The following is a 16,505-nucleotide window of genomic DNA, read 5'->3' on the forward strand; positions in this document are numbered from 1 at the left end:
TATTTATTTGCAGTTTGTTTTCCAGGATAGTCCATTGGGCTTCAAGGAGCCCAGTTTCAATGGAGTCCTGGGGAGAAAAGCTCCAGAGAAATACAACTACATAGTACCGAAAGAGCACAAATCCATAATATACATTTCAATTAAATGTTAAATACATTTTTGTATAGTATAAACCCATATTGCACAATTCAAATAGATGTTGCATAATACAGAAGTAAAATTTTCACATCAGTACATAATTCAGTAAGTAGGTTTTTGTAGGAAATTACAGTGAGGTAAGGATGTAAAATTGTAGAGGTAGTGACAGGCAAAGTTTGGAAAGTTAGCAAGAAAGTGTGATAGAATTAGGTTGGATGAGAGCAAGAGTATTTCAGTTTGTGAAGTAAGGTGCGAGTGCAGTGCAGTTTCAAACAAGACTGCTGGTTGTGCGGGTGGGAGAAGGGAAGAGTTCCAGAGGTGTGCAAGAGTGCGACATTATTTGATTCCCAGCATGATGTGTTGGTTTATGCAATTTTAATTGGATTTTGTGAACTGGATCTTGGGAGTCTGTCTGGTTTATGCATTTCAAATGTATTTGCTAGGGAGGGGCAGAGAGATGGGTTATGAATGAGTTTGTGTGCTTGGATAAGCTGGGTATATGTGAGGAAGTTGGCTAATTCTAGCCAGCTTAGCTGTGAAGAGAATTACAATGATGAGAAGAGGCTCCAAGACCTGCTGCAAGTTTGGATATTTTGTTATAACAAGATGAGTTTTGTTTTTGAGGGAAGATTGTAGGCTGGTTAGGATAGATTCGCCATATAAAAGGGATGGGATGAGTTATGTACTAGCTAATGTAATCCTGGGGATGAGGTATGTATTAGCTAATGTAATCCTGGTGGTGGGAGAGAGAAAGTGACTGTGACGGTAAAGCATACCTGATTTTTGAGTTTTTCTGATATTTGCTTGTAGATGCTTATAAGATTTTAGTTTGTCAATGATTCCTAGTAAGTTTGTGTCAGATTAATTCTAGGGGGCATTATTATTGCTGATTTTAATTATGAAGGATCGTCTAGGGAATAGGTTTTGGATTCATTGAATAACAAGTTTTGTTTTGGTTGCATTAAGTAAGGGCTAGATGGTTGTCGAGCATCCACTGCTCAGTGGAAGAGAAGGTGGCTTGTGTTTGGTTAGAGTTGTGATGGAAGGGGAGGAGTAACGGATTATAGTAGAATCATCGGCATATTGGATGAGACTTCAGTTAGGAATGGCTTGGAAGAGATCATTTTATGAATATGTTGAATAGTAGGGGGCCTAGAATGGAACTGGGGGGGGGTGCCTGTAGAGGTATTAAGGAAGGGTGAGGTAGCCCTTTTTTTTTTTTCCCATTTAACTGCTTGTTGCCTGTTTTGTGAGAGCTTGAGAACCACTGGGTAGAGGAAGGGTTTAGGTTAACTTTAGAGAGTTTTAAGAAGGAGGTTGTGGGAAATAGTGTCAACTGCTTTAGAGTGGTCGAGGAAAAGTGGATACAAAGTGGCCAGAGTTGCGGGCTTTGTTGATTTGTATCTAGGAAGGAGAGGGCAGTGGGGGTACTATGACCTGGTCTAAAGCCATCTTGTGAGAGGGTAAGAAGCTGATTTATTGATGAGGTAGGGTAAGAGTTGTTGGTGTACACAATTTTTCAAGTAGCTTAGAAATAGGGGATAGTATGGTGGTAGGCTGAAAGTTTGGCATGTCATTATTATTGCCACTTTTATGGAGAGGAATAATAAAGGCCTTCTTTCAGAGATGGAGGACCTGGCTTTCTGAGAGAGACAGATTTTTAATTAGTATAGTGATGGGGAGCGCAATGGCTTCTGTGGCTTCTTTTAGGAAGTAGGAGGGAATTTCATCGGGGCATTGGAACCAGGTTTTAATTTTAGGAAGTTTTTTATGGTGGATATAGAGATGGGATTGATGGAGAAAGGTGGAGGTTGGAGCAAGGGATGCTAGGGGAATGAAGGGATGGGAGCATGCTGAGGGGTTGTAGAGGTGTTGGTGAAGGATGATGTTAGTTTGCTTATGAACTCTATGAAGAAAGAGTTAAATTGGGTGGCCAAGTCATGTCAAGAGGCATCTGGGTTGGGGCAAGGGTTTTCTTCTTTTCCCAGGTTAAGAGATGAGATTCCTTTCCAAAAATAGTTTGGGATAGTTCAATGTACTAAATATGGTAGGCTTTTTTAATTGAATATATATTCATTTGCACATTTTAAACTATTTTATTAAAGAAGGTTTTTAACACGAATGGATCTTTAGAATGTGTAGTAAAGTTCTATATGATTCTTTAGTGTTGAATTGGTTTTGGTGTGTAATTTTTATGAATGAACTATTACCTAAGTATGCCATTTAATGAGTAATTGTGAATTACTTGTGCTGTATAATGGAGGGAAGGGTTTAGATGGTTATTCTGAAGTAGTTTTGGACAAAAACATACTGTGAAGTGATCAGCGTTATTTTTCTGTTCTGTGCTGTGAATAAAGGTCCTGGGTGTAAATGGCTGTTCTGAGTGCTTTCTTGGTTTGTTGGTGACCACTTTCAGCACTCTGTCTGTTTTTTAGTGTATTTTCACCTATGAATAGTGTGTTGTGCATGCTGTTTTGCCTTGGAGGGGGGGGGCTTTGGTTGTGTGGCACACAGAGTTGTGTCTCGTGATTAGTGTTGTATTGTGGTGGTAGAGTGTGTTTCTGCCTTGGAGGTCTCTGCCGTTTGGGTAGATTTCTATTGAGAACCTCCTCGAAGGTGGGTGTGTGGTGTTTTTTTTTTTTATGTGAACCCAGTGCTGGTGTGTGTTCTTGAGGGCTGTGTGTTCCATGTGGTATGGTGCAAGTGTCAACCTTCCCTTCACCAGTTATTTCAGTCTTGGCTGGAGAGTGCGTAGCTTCCAATTTGGGTATAGAAGTGCGTCTCTGGGAGTAAGAGGAGAGGGTTGTCTATGTACATGAGGCAGTTGCTACATTGCCAAGTGCAAGAAAGGAGATAAGTAGATCTAAGGGAATAATTGAACCGACTTTGGCACTGCTCGGAAGCTTACAGATTTACTGTGTCCAGGACTGTTTTGTATCTGGACTGACTGGTTACAGGAAAGGCGGGAAAAGCGCAAACGCGGGCTTTTAAACCAGAAAGTTGAAAGAGATGGAAAAACTGCCCAAACGACCAATAAACTACAATTTCTGGGCCAGAAACCACTCCTGTTGTGGTAGATAGGCTACCTGGTGCTTACCACTCCCACTGATTAAGCTAGAAGGCTTCCCTCAGATGCAGAAAGGATTGGGGGGGGGCCTCTGATGCTTACAGACGGTCCTGGATACAGCAAATCGGTATCTGGACTAGACTAGTTACAGGAAAGGCAGGAAATGGGCTTAAATTGTGGGTATGATGGGTGCAGCAATCCTAGCCATACCATTAGCAAGAATGCATATGCAAATCCTTCAGTGGCTGGTGTTCACTCAATGGTCTTACCAGGAGCTACCCATGGACCACACAATGTTGATTACGAGCTCTTGCAAGAAAGGTCTCCAGTGGTGGTTGATGTCTCCATGTCACCATAGGACGTCCCTTTTTTGTACTACCTCCAGTAAACATTGTGATCACGGACGCTTCCCTAATGGGGGGGGGGGCATTTTCAGGGAAAGACTGCCCAAGGCACATGGACCTATCAGGAGTCACACTTGCATAGTACTTTTGGCATTGCAGTACTTCCAGGACACTCTTCCTCTCTGAACGATTGCGATTCAGACTGACTGTCAGTGGTCTGGTACTTTTAAGCAAGGGGAACCACATCTTACCCCCTTTGCCAAGAAGCCCTCCAAGTTTGGCAGTGGGCGGTTTACTCCCAGTGCTTTCTGTTGGCAATGCACATCTCTGGGAGATCCAACATAAGCAGACAAGCTGAGCAGGGCAATCTTTTTGACACGAGTGGTCCCTCAAAGATTGCTGACAGGATTTTCCGCAAATGGGGCCAGCCTTGCTGCAACCTTTGTCAGTCACATCAACACAAAATGCAGAAGCTTCTTTGCCCTGATTTCCCCCTCTGGGAGAAGCCCTGCACTCTTACACGATTGGCCCCCGGGTCTCCTCTGTGCATTTCCACCAATCCTATTGAAACCCAAGGTTCTACAGAAAGCAATCCCTGGGAAGGACTATCATCCTTATAGCCCTCATTGGCCTCTGCAGATTTAGTTCCCATTCCTTCAGCGTCATCTTTTGGAGGATCCCTGGATTCTGGACCCAGTTCCAGACCTTCTGACACATCCGTCGGGGGAACCTTCATCCCCCTCTGCAGTCATTGAAGCTGACAGCTTGGCTTCTCCAGTTCCCCTCATAGCCAGGCTTCATAATTTTTTCAGTGAGACGCAACAGATCCTTTTGTTTTCTCATAAGCTGTCCACTAGAAGGTTGTATCTTAGTAAGTGGAAGAGATTTTCCATATGGGCCTCTAAGTATAATAATTATCCTTGCCAAACTCCCTTGACATTCCATACTAAAATTCTTGACTGATTTTTAATAAAGCAGTGGCAGCAGCAATAGTTCGGGTCCAGTTGGATGCTATATCTAATTTTCATCTTGGGGATTGACTGGTTAAATATGTCCCACAAGTTAGCCAAGGGTTTTCTCAAGGGGACATTTCATATGACGCCACCTGTGAAAACTCCCTATTCCCCATGTAATCTAATTTTTATGCTGTCATGTATAATCCTTCCCCCATTTGAACCACCATCTTGTGACCTAAAATATTTGTCTTGGAAAATCATTTTTCTGGTAGCTATTACTTCTGCCCGCAGAGTGTCAGAGCTTCAGGCTTTATCTATCAGCCCTCCTTATTTGATTTTTCATGCTGACAGAGTATCACTCAGGACAAATCCCTCCTTTTTTGCCCAAAGTTTGTTCAGAAACCAATATCAACCAAGTTATTGAGTTAACCAGTTTTCTTTCCTAATCATTCCAACAAGTTGGAGTATATGCTGCACAAACTTGATGTTCAGACAGCTCAGATTTTTATTTTGGATAGAACAAAAGATATCCGGAAATAAGACCAGCTCTTTGTTTCATTCTCTGAATCCAGGAATGGTAGACCAGTGACTAAAACAACTGTCTAAATGGTTACTGATTTGTATCACCTTTGTCTAGTCAGCTGAGAATATGCCTTTGCAACACAAGATTAAAGCTTACGCAGTTTCTGCATCTTCTGCGTTCCAACCAAACTGCCCTTTGATAACACTTGTGCAGCAGCCACTTGATCAAAACCTCATACCTTTTATCACCCAATACAGAGTTGATAAGGCCTCCAGGGACAGTACTTCCTTTGGATCTATGGTCCTGAAGAATGTACTCTCATGAGCCACCCGAGGTTGATGGTGCTAGGAATGCTACACATCAGTCAAGAATGAAAGGAGAGATTGTACTCACCATAACGTTCCATGAGAGTTGTTAGTCTCACCTTCATTCATGTGTCCCTCCCTCCTCCTACCTGGCTGATAGCTGACCTAGATGTTGGTCTCATCCTGGTTGCTCAATGTCTTCCTTTCCATAGGGGGATAGCTGATTTTATATGGTTATAGTACACAGCAAACAAAATCTGAGGTAATTCACTGAGGTAATTCACAGTGCATCATGGGATAGGGGCTTGGCCTCGAGTTACTGGAAGACCCCAAGCTTTGTATATGGCTGTACCGGAGCCAATGGATCGGCTCCGAACCCATCCATCAAGAATGAAGGTGAGCTGAACAACTCATATGGAATGTTATAGCAAGTACATAACTTCTTATTTTGCATTAGCATGAATTTTCCGAAGGGTTTGAGATCTAAAACTCAAAGCAGTCAGGGTTGCCTAGCCTTTCCACCTAGGCTGATGTTTTATTGTATCCCTTAGGTGATATTGTGGCATCTTTTTTTGGAGAAGGTAGGATAATGTTCTATTATTATACCAGTTTCAGATGCATTATACCGGAGTTCATGTTCCCCCCTTCATATGATCATTAAGTAATGTCTCAAGTCATTCGCTCCATGTGCTCACTGTCATGTGAATGGCTCGAGGGATCTATTGACACTGCAGATCCTGGCACCTGATAGGCAACTAAGCACGACTCTGCTCAGTTTGGTAGTGGTGCATCTGTGGCATTGGGTAAGCTTAAGACATTGCCAGGTGTACTGTCTCAGCCTCCCTGTCTTAAGGGCTTCAACCTATCTGAGCAACCCCTTTTTGTAGCTGCTTCCTGTGCTGTCTGGTTGAGTGTCCTATATACCATATCTTTGTAGAAGGCCTTTGTGTTTTAGGCATGGAAGTGCCTCTAGTGTAAGAAGGCTTAGTGTGGGATCAGAACTGACGGCATACTGTGTGTAGTCTACAGTCTTTTGAAGATGCACTGGTCTCCAGGGTTAGTAAATTCCCTCTTCTATACGAAGAACTCAAAGTTTGATCTATTGGTGTTAAATAAAAGCAGAGGAGACTGTAAGGAATTTCCAAAGTCAGTTTCTATTAAGGGCAGTCCCTATAGCAACATTGTCTGTGTGTGACTCTGTATTCTGAATCTGTGGAATTCAATGAGATGGTTAAAGTATTTATACTGTAGCTTGTACTACTGGAAACGTCCAGCTGGAATAAATGTTGTGTCCCTTTTAGCGAAGGCCCATGGAGAAATCTGCACATTGACATGCTTACAGTTTATTAAAAAAAGTGTAATACCGAATGATATTAAACTAGTTCATACAGTTTGAATCTGTACCTCATGCAAATATTTGGACAGCTGTAATTGAAAATAAAAACAGTTAATAGATAAAAGTATTAAGTTGCGGTTCATAGAGATGGCATTAAGCACAGTTAAGTATGTTCTTTGGAACAGAGATTACAAGATTAGCTAAAAATATATTTGATATTTGTCTAAGAACTGTATTTGTATTACTTCTATCATTAGTGGACCGGAGTTCCGCTGTGGCGACCCCTTACCGGGGAAAAAGCCGAAAGACAAACTACTTCTATTTCTAAATATGTAAGTATGCTGGGTGTGGAAATATGGAAGGACTAAGTTCACCCTGGAGTAGTGCAGGCAGAGTCTGGTTTTGAGGTAGTCTTGATATAATAGATACTTTTGTGCTTGCATGCAGTAGTAATTAAAAACAAGGGAGAAAGCATGGGTAGTTTAAAGTTGATGCCATTACTGTTATCTATCCCTTATATTTGTCACATTGGGCTGATGGTCTGGATGAATCAACAAAAAAATTTCTAAATAGCAAGAGTAAGTCTGCAACTGAAATATGCAGCAGAAGCTTTGTGTCTTATTGCAGGTTAGTTGAACACCAGGGTTCATGGGTGTAATTTTGTCAATGTGTACTGCAAATTGTTGGGAGAGCATTCTCCTGTAGTTTTAATTTGAAGCAGCGGGTATCAAAGGCACAATTTTGCTGTAGCACTACATGAATGCTGCTGTAAGGTTACTGAAATTTCTGTGGAATGTAGTGAGAATTATGGGGAAGATGTACTAGTACACAAGATCAAGACTGTGGTACTTGTGCAGTCTCCTACTCTGAAGTAAAGAAATCTGACTTTAATAGTGATGTTGGATGCACCTCTACACTTATTGATTTAACATTTGTTTACCAGGAAAGTCTGACTGGTCACAGGTTAAAAGGTTTTATTTTGTCATTTATTGGAAACTTTAATTTCTGGAAGTGCTGTTATGCTATACTAAAGTGAGGAGAAGGACTGGGGAGGTCTCTAGTAACCCCCCCCATGCCAGTTGCCATACATGTGGCATTCTGCCTGCTATCAAAGGTACATGCTAGCTGAAGAGATTCTTGCTGTAGTCTTCTTTACCATCTTTGAACTGACTGCTGTTTCCACTCATTGTCTGCATATAGTGGTTCTGTTTCTTAGGAGGTAAAACGTGGGCTGCAGAGTCCCTATGGTAGTGTCTTTCAGTGAATACAGTCAAGACAGCTGAATTGCTTGTGTTTGGTGGTTCATGTGTTTGTAGGTTTTAGCCTATTTCTCTTCTGACTTACTCTTTTATAAATGTAGAGGGCTTGATTTCAATATAACAAGTTGGGTTTTAAAGGCTACACCCACAGACCAAAGAAAAAAAGTTATTTCATCATGTCTTTTTCTACATTTTAACACCAATTTTGGAGACTCTACTTTGAGTCTTCCCACAAGGGATCCGGCATCTTTGTCTACCTATAGGGTATCCCAAATTGCAGTGCTTGGCTTTAAAATATTTCATCATAGCTCCTGTCGGTGCAGTGACTACATGCATTTTCACTATTCCCTGCTTTCTTTAAGTCAGTCAGGTTTAATTGCCATTTCTTGCTTTTCAATGATCCCTACTTAAAAGACGGAGATAATTGTGCAGAACAGTATTCTTGGTGCCTGTTACTACTGTTTTCTAAAGTGGACAGTTGTCATTCTTTTGTTATGCATGAGTTGTAGTCCTTAAGCTAGTCTCTCCTCCCCCTAAATACCTCCCCTTCGATTCTGTCAAAGTGGCAAATTTGAGCTGCCTGCTGCTGTAATTGATGTACAGCAGGCGACAAAGTTTGTGTGCTGAGTACTGTTCTGATTTGATTATCCATGTTTCTTTTAAGGCATTGAAAAGCAAGAAATGGTAATTAACCCTGACTGAAAGAAAGCCAGATATAGTGAAAATGCATGTAAATTCAGTGCATTGGCAGGAGCTTGGGGTGTATGATGTAGTAATATTTTAAAGTCCAGCTGTATTGTGGTCTGCCTGAAGATAGACAAATATGCTGGACCCGTGTGGACAGACTCTGGAATTACATTTAAAAGTATAAAGTCCAAAAGTAGTGGTAAAATGTAGGAAACCTCTAACATTTGAAATAAACATTTTAGTCTGTGGGCCCGGTTCTCTCCTTTGCTAACCCTTACATTATGCTAAGAATTGAATAAAAGGTACAGTTCCTTTTATACACTTGAACAATGGTAACCAGTTCTATTTGTAGGGTGTAAGGTGCAGGAAATTGCAATTGATGTCTTAACTCGCATGTCATCTGAGTAGAATCTTGCCTAATGTAAGCAAGTTATGAGCTACTAATGGCAGTGTCGCACTGTACTGACAGAGAACTGGGAGTGCTGTCCCTGGAGGTACAACCCTACCCCTCGCATACTGGAGGCATTGACGGCAACATTGGCATATTGCTAATTCATAGCTACTTTTAAAGCATTTTAAGTACTTGGGATGAACTGATTTTACAATACAAAGTCGTTAAAGTTTTTCTGTTTCTCCCCCTTAAGGTCGTAACATTCGCCAGGTTGCATTAAGAAAAGATCACCACAAAGCTGGTCCAACCTTCCATGAGAGGTATGGTAACATGGTCTTGGCATCTGGAACTGTATTCTGTACTGCTGTCTGGGCATATGTAAGTATAGCTAGTGCATTTCTGGTTTGGCAGTGTTATCAAATTGTACTTTTTGGTTATATTCTGCAATGTTAAAGCTTTACACCACTAGCTGTCTATCTTTTACTCCATGATGCTTTGTAACTTAACATCCTGCAACTTTGGTTGGGGTGTACATATCGGCAAAAAATGTATACAAATCCAATTTACCAGTAGTGATTTTAATTTTTGTGGCTGGGAGGTGGTCCTACAGATAGTATTGGGGATATCATTTCAGTTCTTAAGACAAAAACTGATTTTGCCTGACTAATTATTGGCATACTCCTTGCACAAAACATTCTGTGCACCTATATAGAATGTTAATTTGCACTAGGACTGGCTTTCTGATCCCTAGCATAAGTCATCCTTTGTGGCTCATCAAAGGTGGTCAATATAATTGAAGAAAGGGGGTACAAATCGTTATGCTAATTTTTTTTCAATTTTCAGTGCTGTAATGTGTTTGGATTATAATCGGTATTGGAAAAGTATCTTGTTACGTTCAGTAAGAATTTTAGTGATTTTAACTTTTTTTTGAAATGCAAGCTTCCTCATTTTGTGCAGAGGAAATCTGACTGGTTGTGATTTTTAGTTTAAAAAACTGCATATAACAGGTTAGCAAAAGAAAAGCTTCTGAATACTCCTTTCATGAAATAGTAAAATGGAAGCTGTCTTTGTAGAAATGGATAAAGTCTTAACTGTTTGGGTGACCCGAGTTTGATTTGTGGCATGGACAGTTGATGTGTGGCAGAGAGGGTGGGCATGCTGGTCTTGGTGGGGGTTGGATCTGGTATAGGGCTGTAATGGTCCTTTGGGGGAAGAAGGCAAGCCCTTTTCCTCAAGGCATTGTATTGTCAAGCTGCTGATTTGGTGATTACCTTTGTGTGTGCGGTTGCACAAGAGGAAGCATTGTGGCAACTGCAATAAGTCAAACCATGCCTCCCCCTCCTCATAGGAGGGGTTTTGTACCCGAACATTCATCTTTGTTCCTGACCGTTATGCCTGTTGGTAATCAGACTTGTGGAAAATAATGCCAGTGAAGTTTGCCTTAAACTACTTGCGTCTTCAGTGCTGTGCTGTCACATGTTTGTTTTGGACATCAGTCATTATGTAGTAGTGTGTAACATGGTTCTGATTGTCTGTACCAGGTGATAAAGCTGCAGTGATGTCTTGCCCTGAATGGCTATACATAGTCCTGCCTATTGAATATGGTAATGTAACCTTTAAATGTTAATGAGTTAGCTGCAGTGATCATGTTGTGACACTGCCAGCCCAGCTGTCTGGAATTTTGTGGATAATCGTGTCATTTATGAATATTAATGATTCCTATGCTTGTCTTAACAAATGTAAGCAAACTAATTTATGTGTATATTAAACTACTTTGTGTGTGTTTTATTTACTGTGCTTCCCACAGTGTACCCTGCTGGAAAGAACAGAAAGGTAAAAAGTAATTGGCTTTTCCCAGTTAGGGGTCGCCACAGCTGAACTCCGGTCTGCTAATTGGCAGCAGTGGATTTTTAAGGTGCCAGCCCAGCCTTCAAAGAAGGCACACCCATGCACGCACCTACCTGCATGTCTTTAAATGACACTGGACCACAGGGAGGACATGCCGACTCCACACAGAAGGTGCTCCAGCTGAGAATCTAACGGGAGAACCTCTTGCTGTGAGCCGACAATGATCACAGAAAGGTATACTATATACCTGTGCAAATGTATGTTTTGATAGTAGAGGCTGGAACATGCAGTTAACTTGCAAAACTTCAAGAAAATAAGTGGAAATTTGTTTTACGATTGTGTTCTCAGTTTCAGTGCAGCAAGCAGACACAACGTCTAGAGCTAGAGGTTTAAGCATCTGTTTAGCATGTTAACTAAGTAAGGTAACAAGTGTCATCCGAGCTAACCCAGCAGTAATGTTTATTAATTTAAGAACTCTCTGAGAAAGTCTGGGCATTTTGTAACTTGTCTTGGACCTAGAAACATCAATCTGCATTTGTCTTGCTCTGTAAGTAAGTTGTTATTAGGGCATAGTATCTTTTGGCTATAGATAAATATAGTGAAGATTTGTTTAGATGTTTCCTGTATTTGAGACTGTCTTGCAATGTTTTAAAATATTTCCTGTGATTCTGAACTCTGTAGTTACTGTGAGATTGTCTATTATTTATTAAATATATTTAAACCTTTTTAATTGTGGCTGGTTTCTTTAGAGATATTTAAGCTCTCGGAGTACTTGCATATGTATTTAGTGACACTGTATAGGCCACCCAAATAGCCTTGCTCTCTGAACTGAAATTCATTTGCTCTCTGAACTGAAATTCATTTGACTGAGACCATATAACCTAAAGATCAAAATACTGAAAACTGAAACTCCTACACAGACACCTTACAATGCTAAATTTCCACTTAGTAGTGGCAGTGTGTAGACTACTGTAAGATCAGTGAAAGGTGTATGACCTTTTCCCTACTGTAGTGCGATCCTGGAAGTTTGTATATAGTTGGGGGGGGGCACAGCCCCCCACCTAGCTTGGTTTTATATTGTCTGGTCTCTGATAAGGGGGTGTATATAACTTTAGTTAAGTTCTGGAAAGTGTGCATGTCGTTAAGTTTGCAATAAAGTGTGTTGAATCTACCATTGTAAGGTGTCTGTTATGAGTTTGTCAACTGAGTTTTCAGTATTATGAACTTTAGGTTGTATGTTCAGTCATATGAAAGTGGCTCCCTACTTGGCAGCGAATCCTTTGGGGTGGGGTGCAACCCTGGTTCCGAGTTTGTCCCTTTTGGTTCCAGGCTCCCATCCCACCTGGGGGGGGGGGTCCTGTCTTTCAAGCAATGGAGAGGGCACTAGCTTGGATCCACTGGTGTCGGGGATGCGCCCTCGTTCTGCCTCTGTGCCACAGCTTCCACAATTCACTACTACTGGACACCAGGCTCTGGAGCCTCAAGACCCCATTCAACTGTGTTCCCTCTCTGCAGGTTCCTCCTCTGATGCTCCCCTTAGGGAGGTTCCCCACAAGAGAAAGCATGTTGATTCCCCAGAGGAATCGTAGACTGAAGATATGGACTAAGATGACTGGGAGGGGTCCACACGTTCGGCCCTGATGTTTCTCTTGCAGACATCCTTGGAGATCTTTGAACAACTGGGTGGAAGTCCAGCACCCCCTTCCTCCAAGGAGAATGTATTCTTGCAGGCTTTCCGGGCCTGGCCCTCTACCTCCTGGGTGACGTCCCCCCACAGATGTGCTCCATATAGTTCATCGTGCAGCGGGCATGGAAAAGTCCTGATGCCATTGAACCAATTCCCCATGGGCAAGATCCCATTACCTCCTGCAGATAATTCCCACTGGTCCAAGGACCTCCCAGCTTGCTGAAGAGACCACTGCTGTCTATCCTCTTTACAGGGTGTCTGTGGAGATAGGCTTGGAAAGCTGGTCTTTTAATTATCGCACTCTCAAATGCAGGCAGGAGTAGTGTCTGAGGTGCGAGACAGTCGCCTCGCAGCTTTGCCACCCTGGGCCTTTCTGTGACACACTTGGCGACTCCCCCCGGGCAGAGGGGGCAGTACAAACAGACCCTTCAGAGGCAGAGGGGGTCCACATAAGCAGGGAGCCAGGGATCTGTTCTCTGGGCAGCCCTATCAGCGTTCCTGAGGAGTGGCCCAGTTGCTTGCCGTTGGAAACAGTCGGGGGTAGTCACTCGGCACCACTTTGCCTGGCAGGAAATAACTACAGATTCTTGGGTCCAGACTAATAACCAGAGGATCACATTCCCTTGAACTGTATGCCAAAGCCATTAAGACGCATTCCTGATGTTCCACCCAGTCAAAGGGAATTGGCAGTTATAGAAATTCAAAAGCTGCTTCAAAAGTCATCCAAGCAGTTCCCCCAGACCAGATAAGAGTCCGGGTTTTACTCAAGAGTCTTGGTGCCAAAACAAACAGGGGACTGGAAGCCAATTCTGGACCTCTGCTTCCTAAACAAATCTGTCAAGTCCAGATGGTCACTGTACAGTCTATACTCCTTTTTGGGAAAAGATTGGATGTACGTGAAAGAAAACAAAAGCTGGATAAACGCCTGGTATACACCTAAAGCGAAAAAAAAAAAAACCAATGGTTAGACCACAGCTGAAGATAAAAATGGAATAATCCACGTCAGGAAATAAATCACTTGCAGTTTCACAGTAGTGCCCTTTTATAAAACCAAAAGTTGTAACTGAGATGTAGTAGTCAAGGTAGGAAACGGTTCACTTGCAGTTTCACACCACTTTATTAAACAAGAGTAAGCGCTTTCGCAATCTTAAGTCGGCTGATCGCTTCTTCAGATTCCTAAAAACAGTTAAAACATTGGTTGAACCATATTTTAAATACCAATGAAAACACATATAGAACTATGACATAGACTAAAATTGCATACATCAGTACATTAATTTGCCTTATATTCTGCATAAGATGAAATAAAATATACATATAACAGACTCATTTTGTGTAATCCATATTACTTAATGTTTTGGTGGTGTGGATTTTAAAAAAGGTTTCAAGGAAACCACATTGTTGACCTATCTGCCTGAAGTAATAAAATCCATCTTTGTTCTGCTTCCTCTACCTTATTCCTTATATCACCTTCCCTCTTACTTTTATTTATTTCTAAAACCATGAAATTTAAAAATGTTTCCGATCTTCTTCTCCACATGTTTTGCTAAAGCACTTGTGTCTTTTATTTCTTAATATCTCTAAGGTGTTCAAGGATACGTTCCTTTAGACACCTATTGGTTTTTGCCTATATAAAAGGCATGACAGAGAGTGCAGAAGCTGAAATAAACCAAATTTTGTGTTCTGCAGTCAGCATAAAAATCTATATCAATTATAAATCCTATAGGATGTTTATATGTAGATTTATTATATAAATAGTCACATGCTGTACAATTTCTGCAAGGAAAAGTCCCCTGCCTATCAGGATCATTCTTTCATTGTTTCTGGATTTATAACAGTTGCCTTTTTAAGGACCTCTTATTTCTAAAAGAAAAGCTGGGTCTATCTTTTCAAGTCAGGATCCGACAAAACATTCCAATTCTTCTCAAATGTTACAGAACCTTCTGATGTCACTTGAATAAGTTATAGGGAATCTAACTTTAAAATCATGACCTTCCTTGCTTTTAACATTTTCTATAGTATTTGAGAAGAGCGGTTTACATCTCCCATCCCTATTTTCAATGGTATATTTAGAGCTTTCATTTGTCTTTCTTACTATAACCTCTGTTTAAGAAGTCTTTCTCTAATATAGTCATTGTCTTCACAAAGCCTTCATCTGTATTATGTAAGCGGCTTATTCTCATTGTCCTTTCACTACATTTTTGTGTACAAATGTTGGATGCATACTAGTCTTATGTAAGATACTATTTCTCCATGTAGATTTTCTATACATCCCTGTTGTAAGTTCATCTAACTCTGTCTTCTTAACCAAAACATCTAGGAACTCAATAGAGTCCCTGGAATGTTGACTAGTGAATCTTAAAAATTTTGTGGTGCTATGTAAGTACTCCACCATCTCTTGCAACTCTTCACTAGTACCATCCCATAACAGAAAGACGTCCTCTACAAAACGTATATACCATACAATTTTGCCAGCATATTTATTGCTAGCACTTAATACATTATCTCTTTCCCATGCAGCCAATGCGAAGTTGGCATAGCTGTTAGCACAAGCTGTGCCCATTGCTACACCAGCTTTCTGTAGATAAAACTTGTCATTGAATATAAAGACATTATTTTCTAGGACAATATCAAGCAACTCGCATATCAAATTAATCTTAGTGCTTTGAAAAACTTGTTTCAAGGTCAGAATATCACATATTTTCTCAATACCCCATTTATTCGGTATCACTGTGAACAGTGAAGTGACATCCATTGTCACAAACATATTTCTATTAATATTCCTGGTCTTATTATATAACAGTCGCATAAATGCCTTTGTATCCCTTAGTATAGTCTCACATGATTTTAGGACTATTTGTAAATTTTGTTCAATATAAATTGAGATGGCTTCTGTGGCCCATCCTTTACTGGATACAATAGGTCTCATAGGGGGCTGTGTGATGTCTTTGTGAATTTTAGGTAGACCATAAATAATGGGTATAGTTGGATGTTCTATCTGTAAGTAGTCAAACAATTCCTCTGATACATAATTAATCAATAAGTCAAAAATATATACAGATATCCTGTCAATTATACCTTGTACTTGTCTCTCATTTAGTTCAGCATAAGTATCTGTATCATTCAAAAGTTCCATCATTTTCTTGTAATAAAAAACCTTATCCATTACTACTACACTGCCCCCCCTTGTCAGCGGGCCTAATTTAAATGCTGTGAGAATCCTTTAGTTCTGACAGTGCTTCAGTTTCTGATTTACTCAAGTTATAAAATCTAGGTAGAAGATTTTTAGCATGCATCTCTCTAATTTCATGCTCACACACATTAGTGAAAGTTTCAACTGTGGGCTGTATCTTTGGTACAAAGGCACTAGGTTGTTTAAACATATTATCAAATACATTTCTTTTAAACATGGTTTTAAGTGTTAAGTTACGAGAAAATAACTTCAGCTCTTTTTAATAAATCAGTTAATACTGTTTTCTGTGCTGGAATAAAGTTCAGGCCTCTATTTAACAACGAGGCTTGTGCATCAGTTAAAGAAAAGCTAGATATATTAATTACCACGTTTTTTGTTGGTTCTTGCTCCTGGTGTTCATATATGCAGGAGTCACTCGTTCTCGCTGCTGTAATCGCGTTCTCCCTCTTTGATTCCTGCTGCTCGACCTGTCCCTTATTGGCAGCGCCTTCTTTAACACAAATGGAAGGATTGAGGTTTGTGTAGCTTCCTTTTGCTCCAAAGAAGCTACTGAATCAGAATTAACACTGGAATCCATCCTTCTGTTAGTGCAAGCCATTTGGAAAGTTTCTTTTGCCATTCCACCATTTTCAAATGTGGGAGGTTCTATACATACTCTCTCTGTGCTGACATCGCTGTTCTCACAGGGATTCTGATTTAAAGGGGCAGTACTATGCATATTTGAATTTTCAGAAATCTGTACTGTAGTCATTTTTTCTACATTTTCTGTAC

The 16,505-nt window shown here is 40.7% G+C and overlaps 1 protein-coding gene across 1 annotated transcript in view; it reads left to right on the plus strand.

The window, feature by feature from the left end:
* LOC122790154 (cytochrome c oxidase subunit 7B, mitochondrial) overlaps nt 1–16,505 on the plus strand; it is a 48,651-nt gene that overhangs the window by 14,728 nt on the left and 17,418 nt on the right. The window contains exon 2 of the mRNA XM_044057743.1: nt 9,260–9,384. Within this exon, the coding sequence (XP_043913678.1) occupies nt 9,260–9,384 (125 nt within the window). The remainder of the gene's footprint in view (nt 1–9,259; nt 9,385–16,505) is intronic.

The sequence above is a fragment of the Protopterus annectens genome, chromosome 15.part0 (genome assembly GCF_019279795.1).
Source record: "Protopterus annectens isolate FY-2018-M chromosome 15.part0, PAN1.0, whole genome shotgun sequence".
Taxonomy (NCBI): domain Eukaryota; kingdom Metazoa; phylum Chordata; order Ceratodontiformes; family Protopteridae; genus Protopterus; species Protopterus annectens.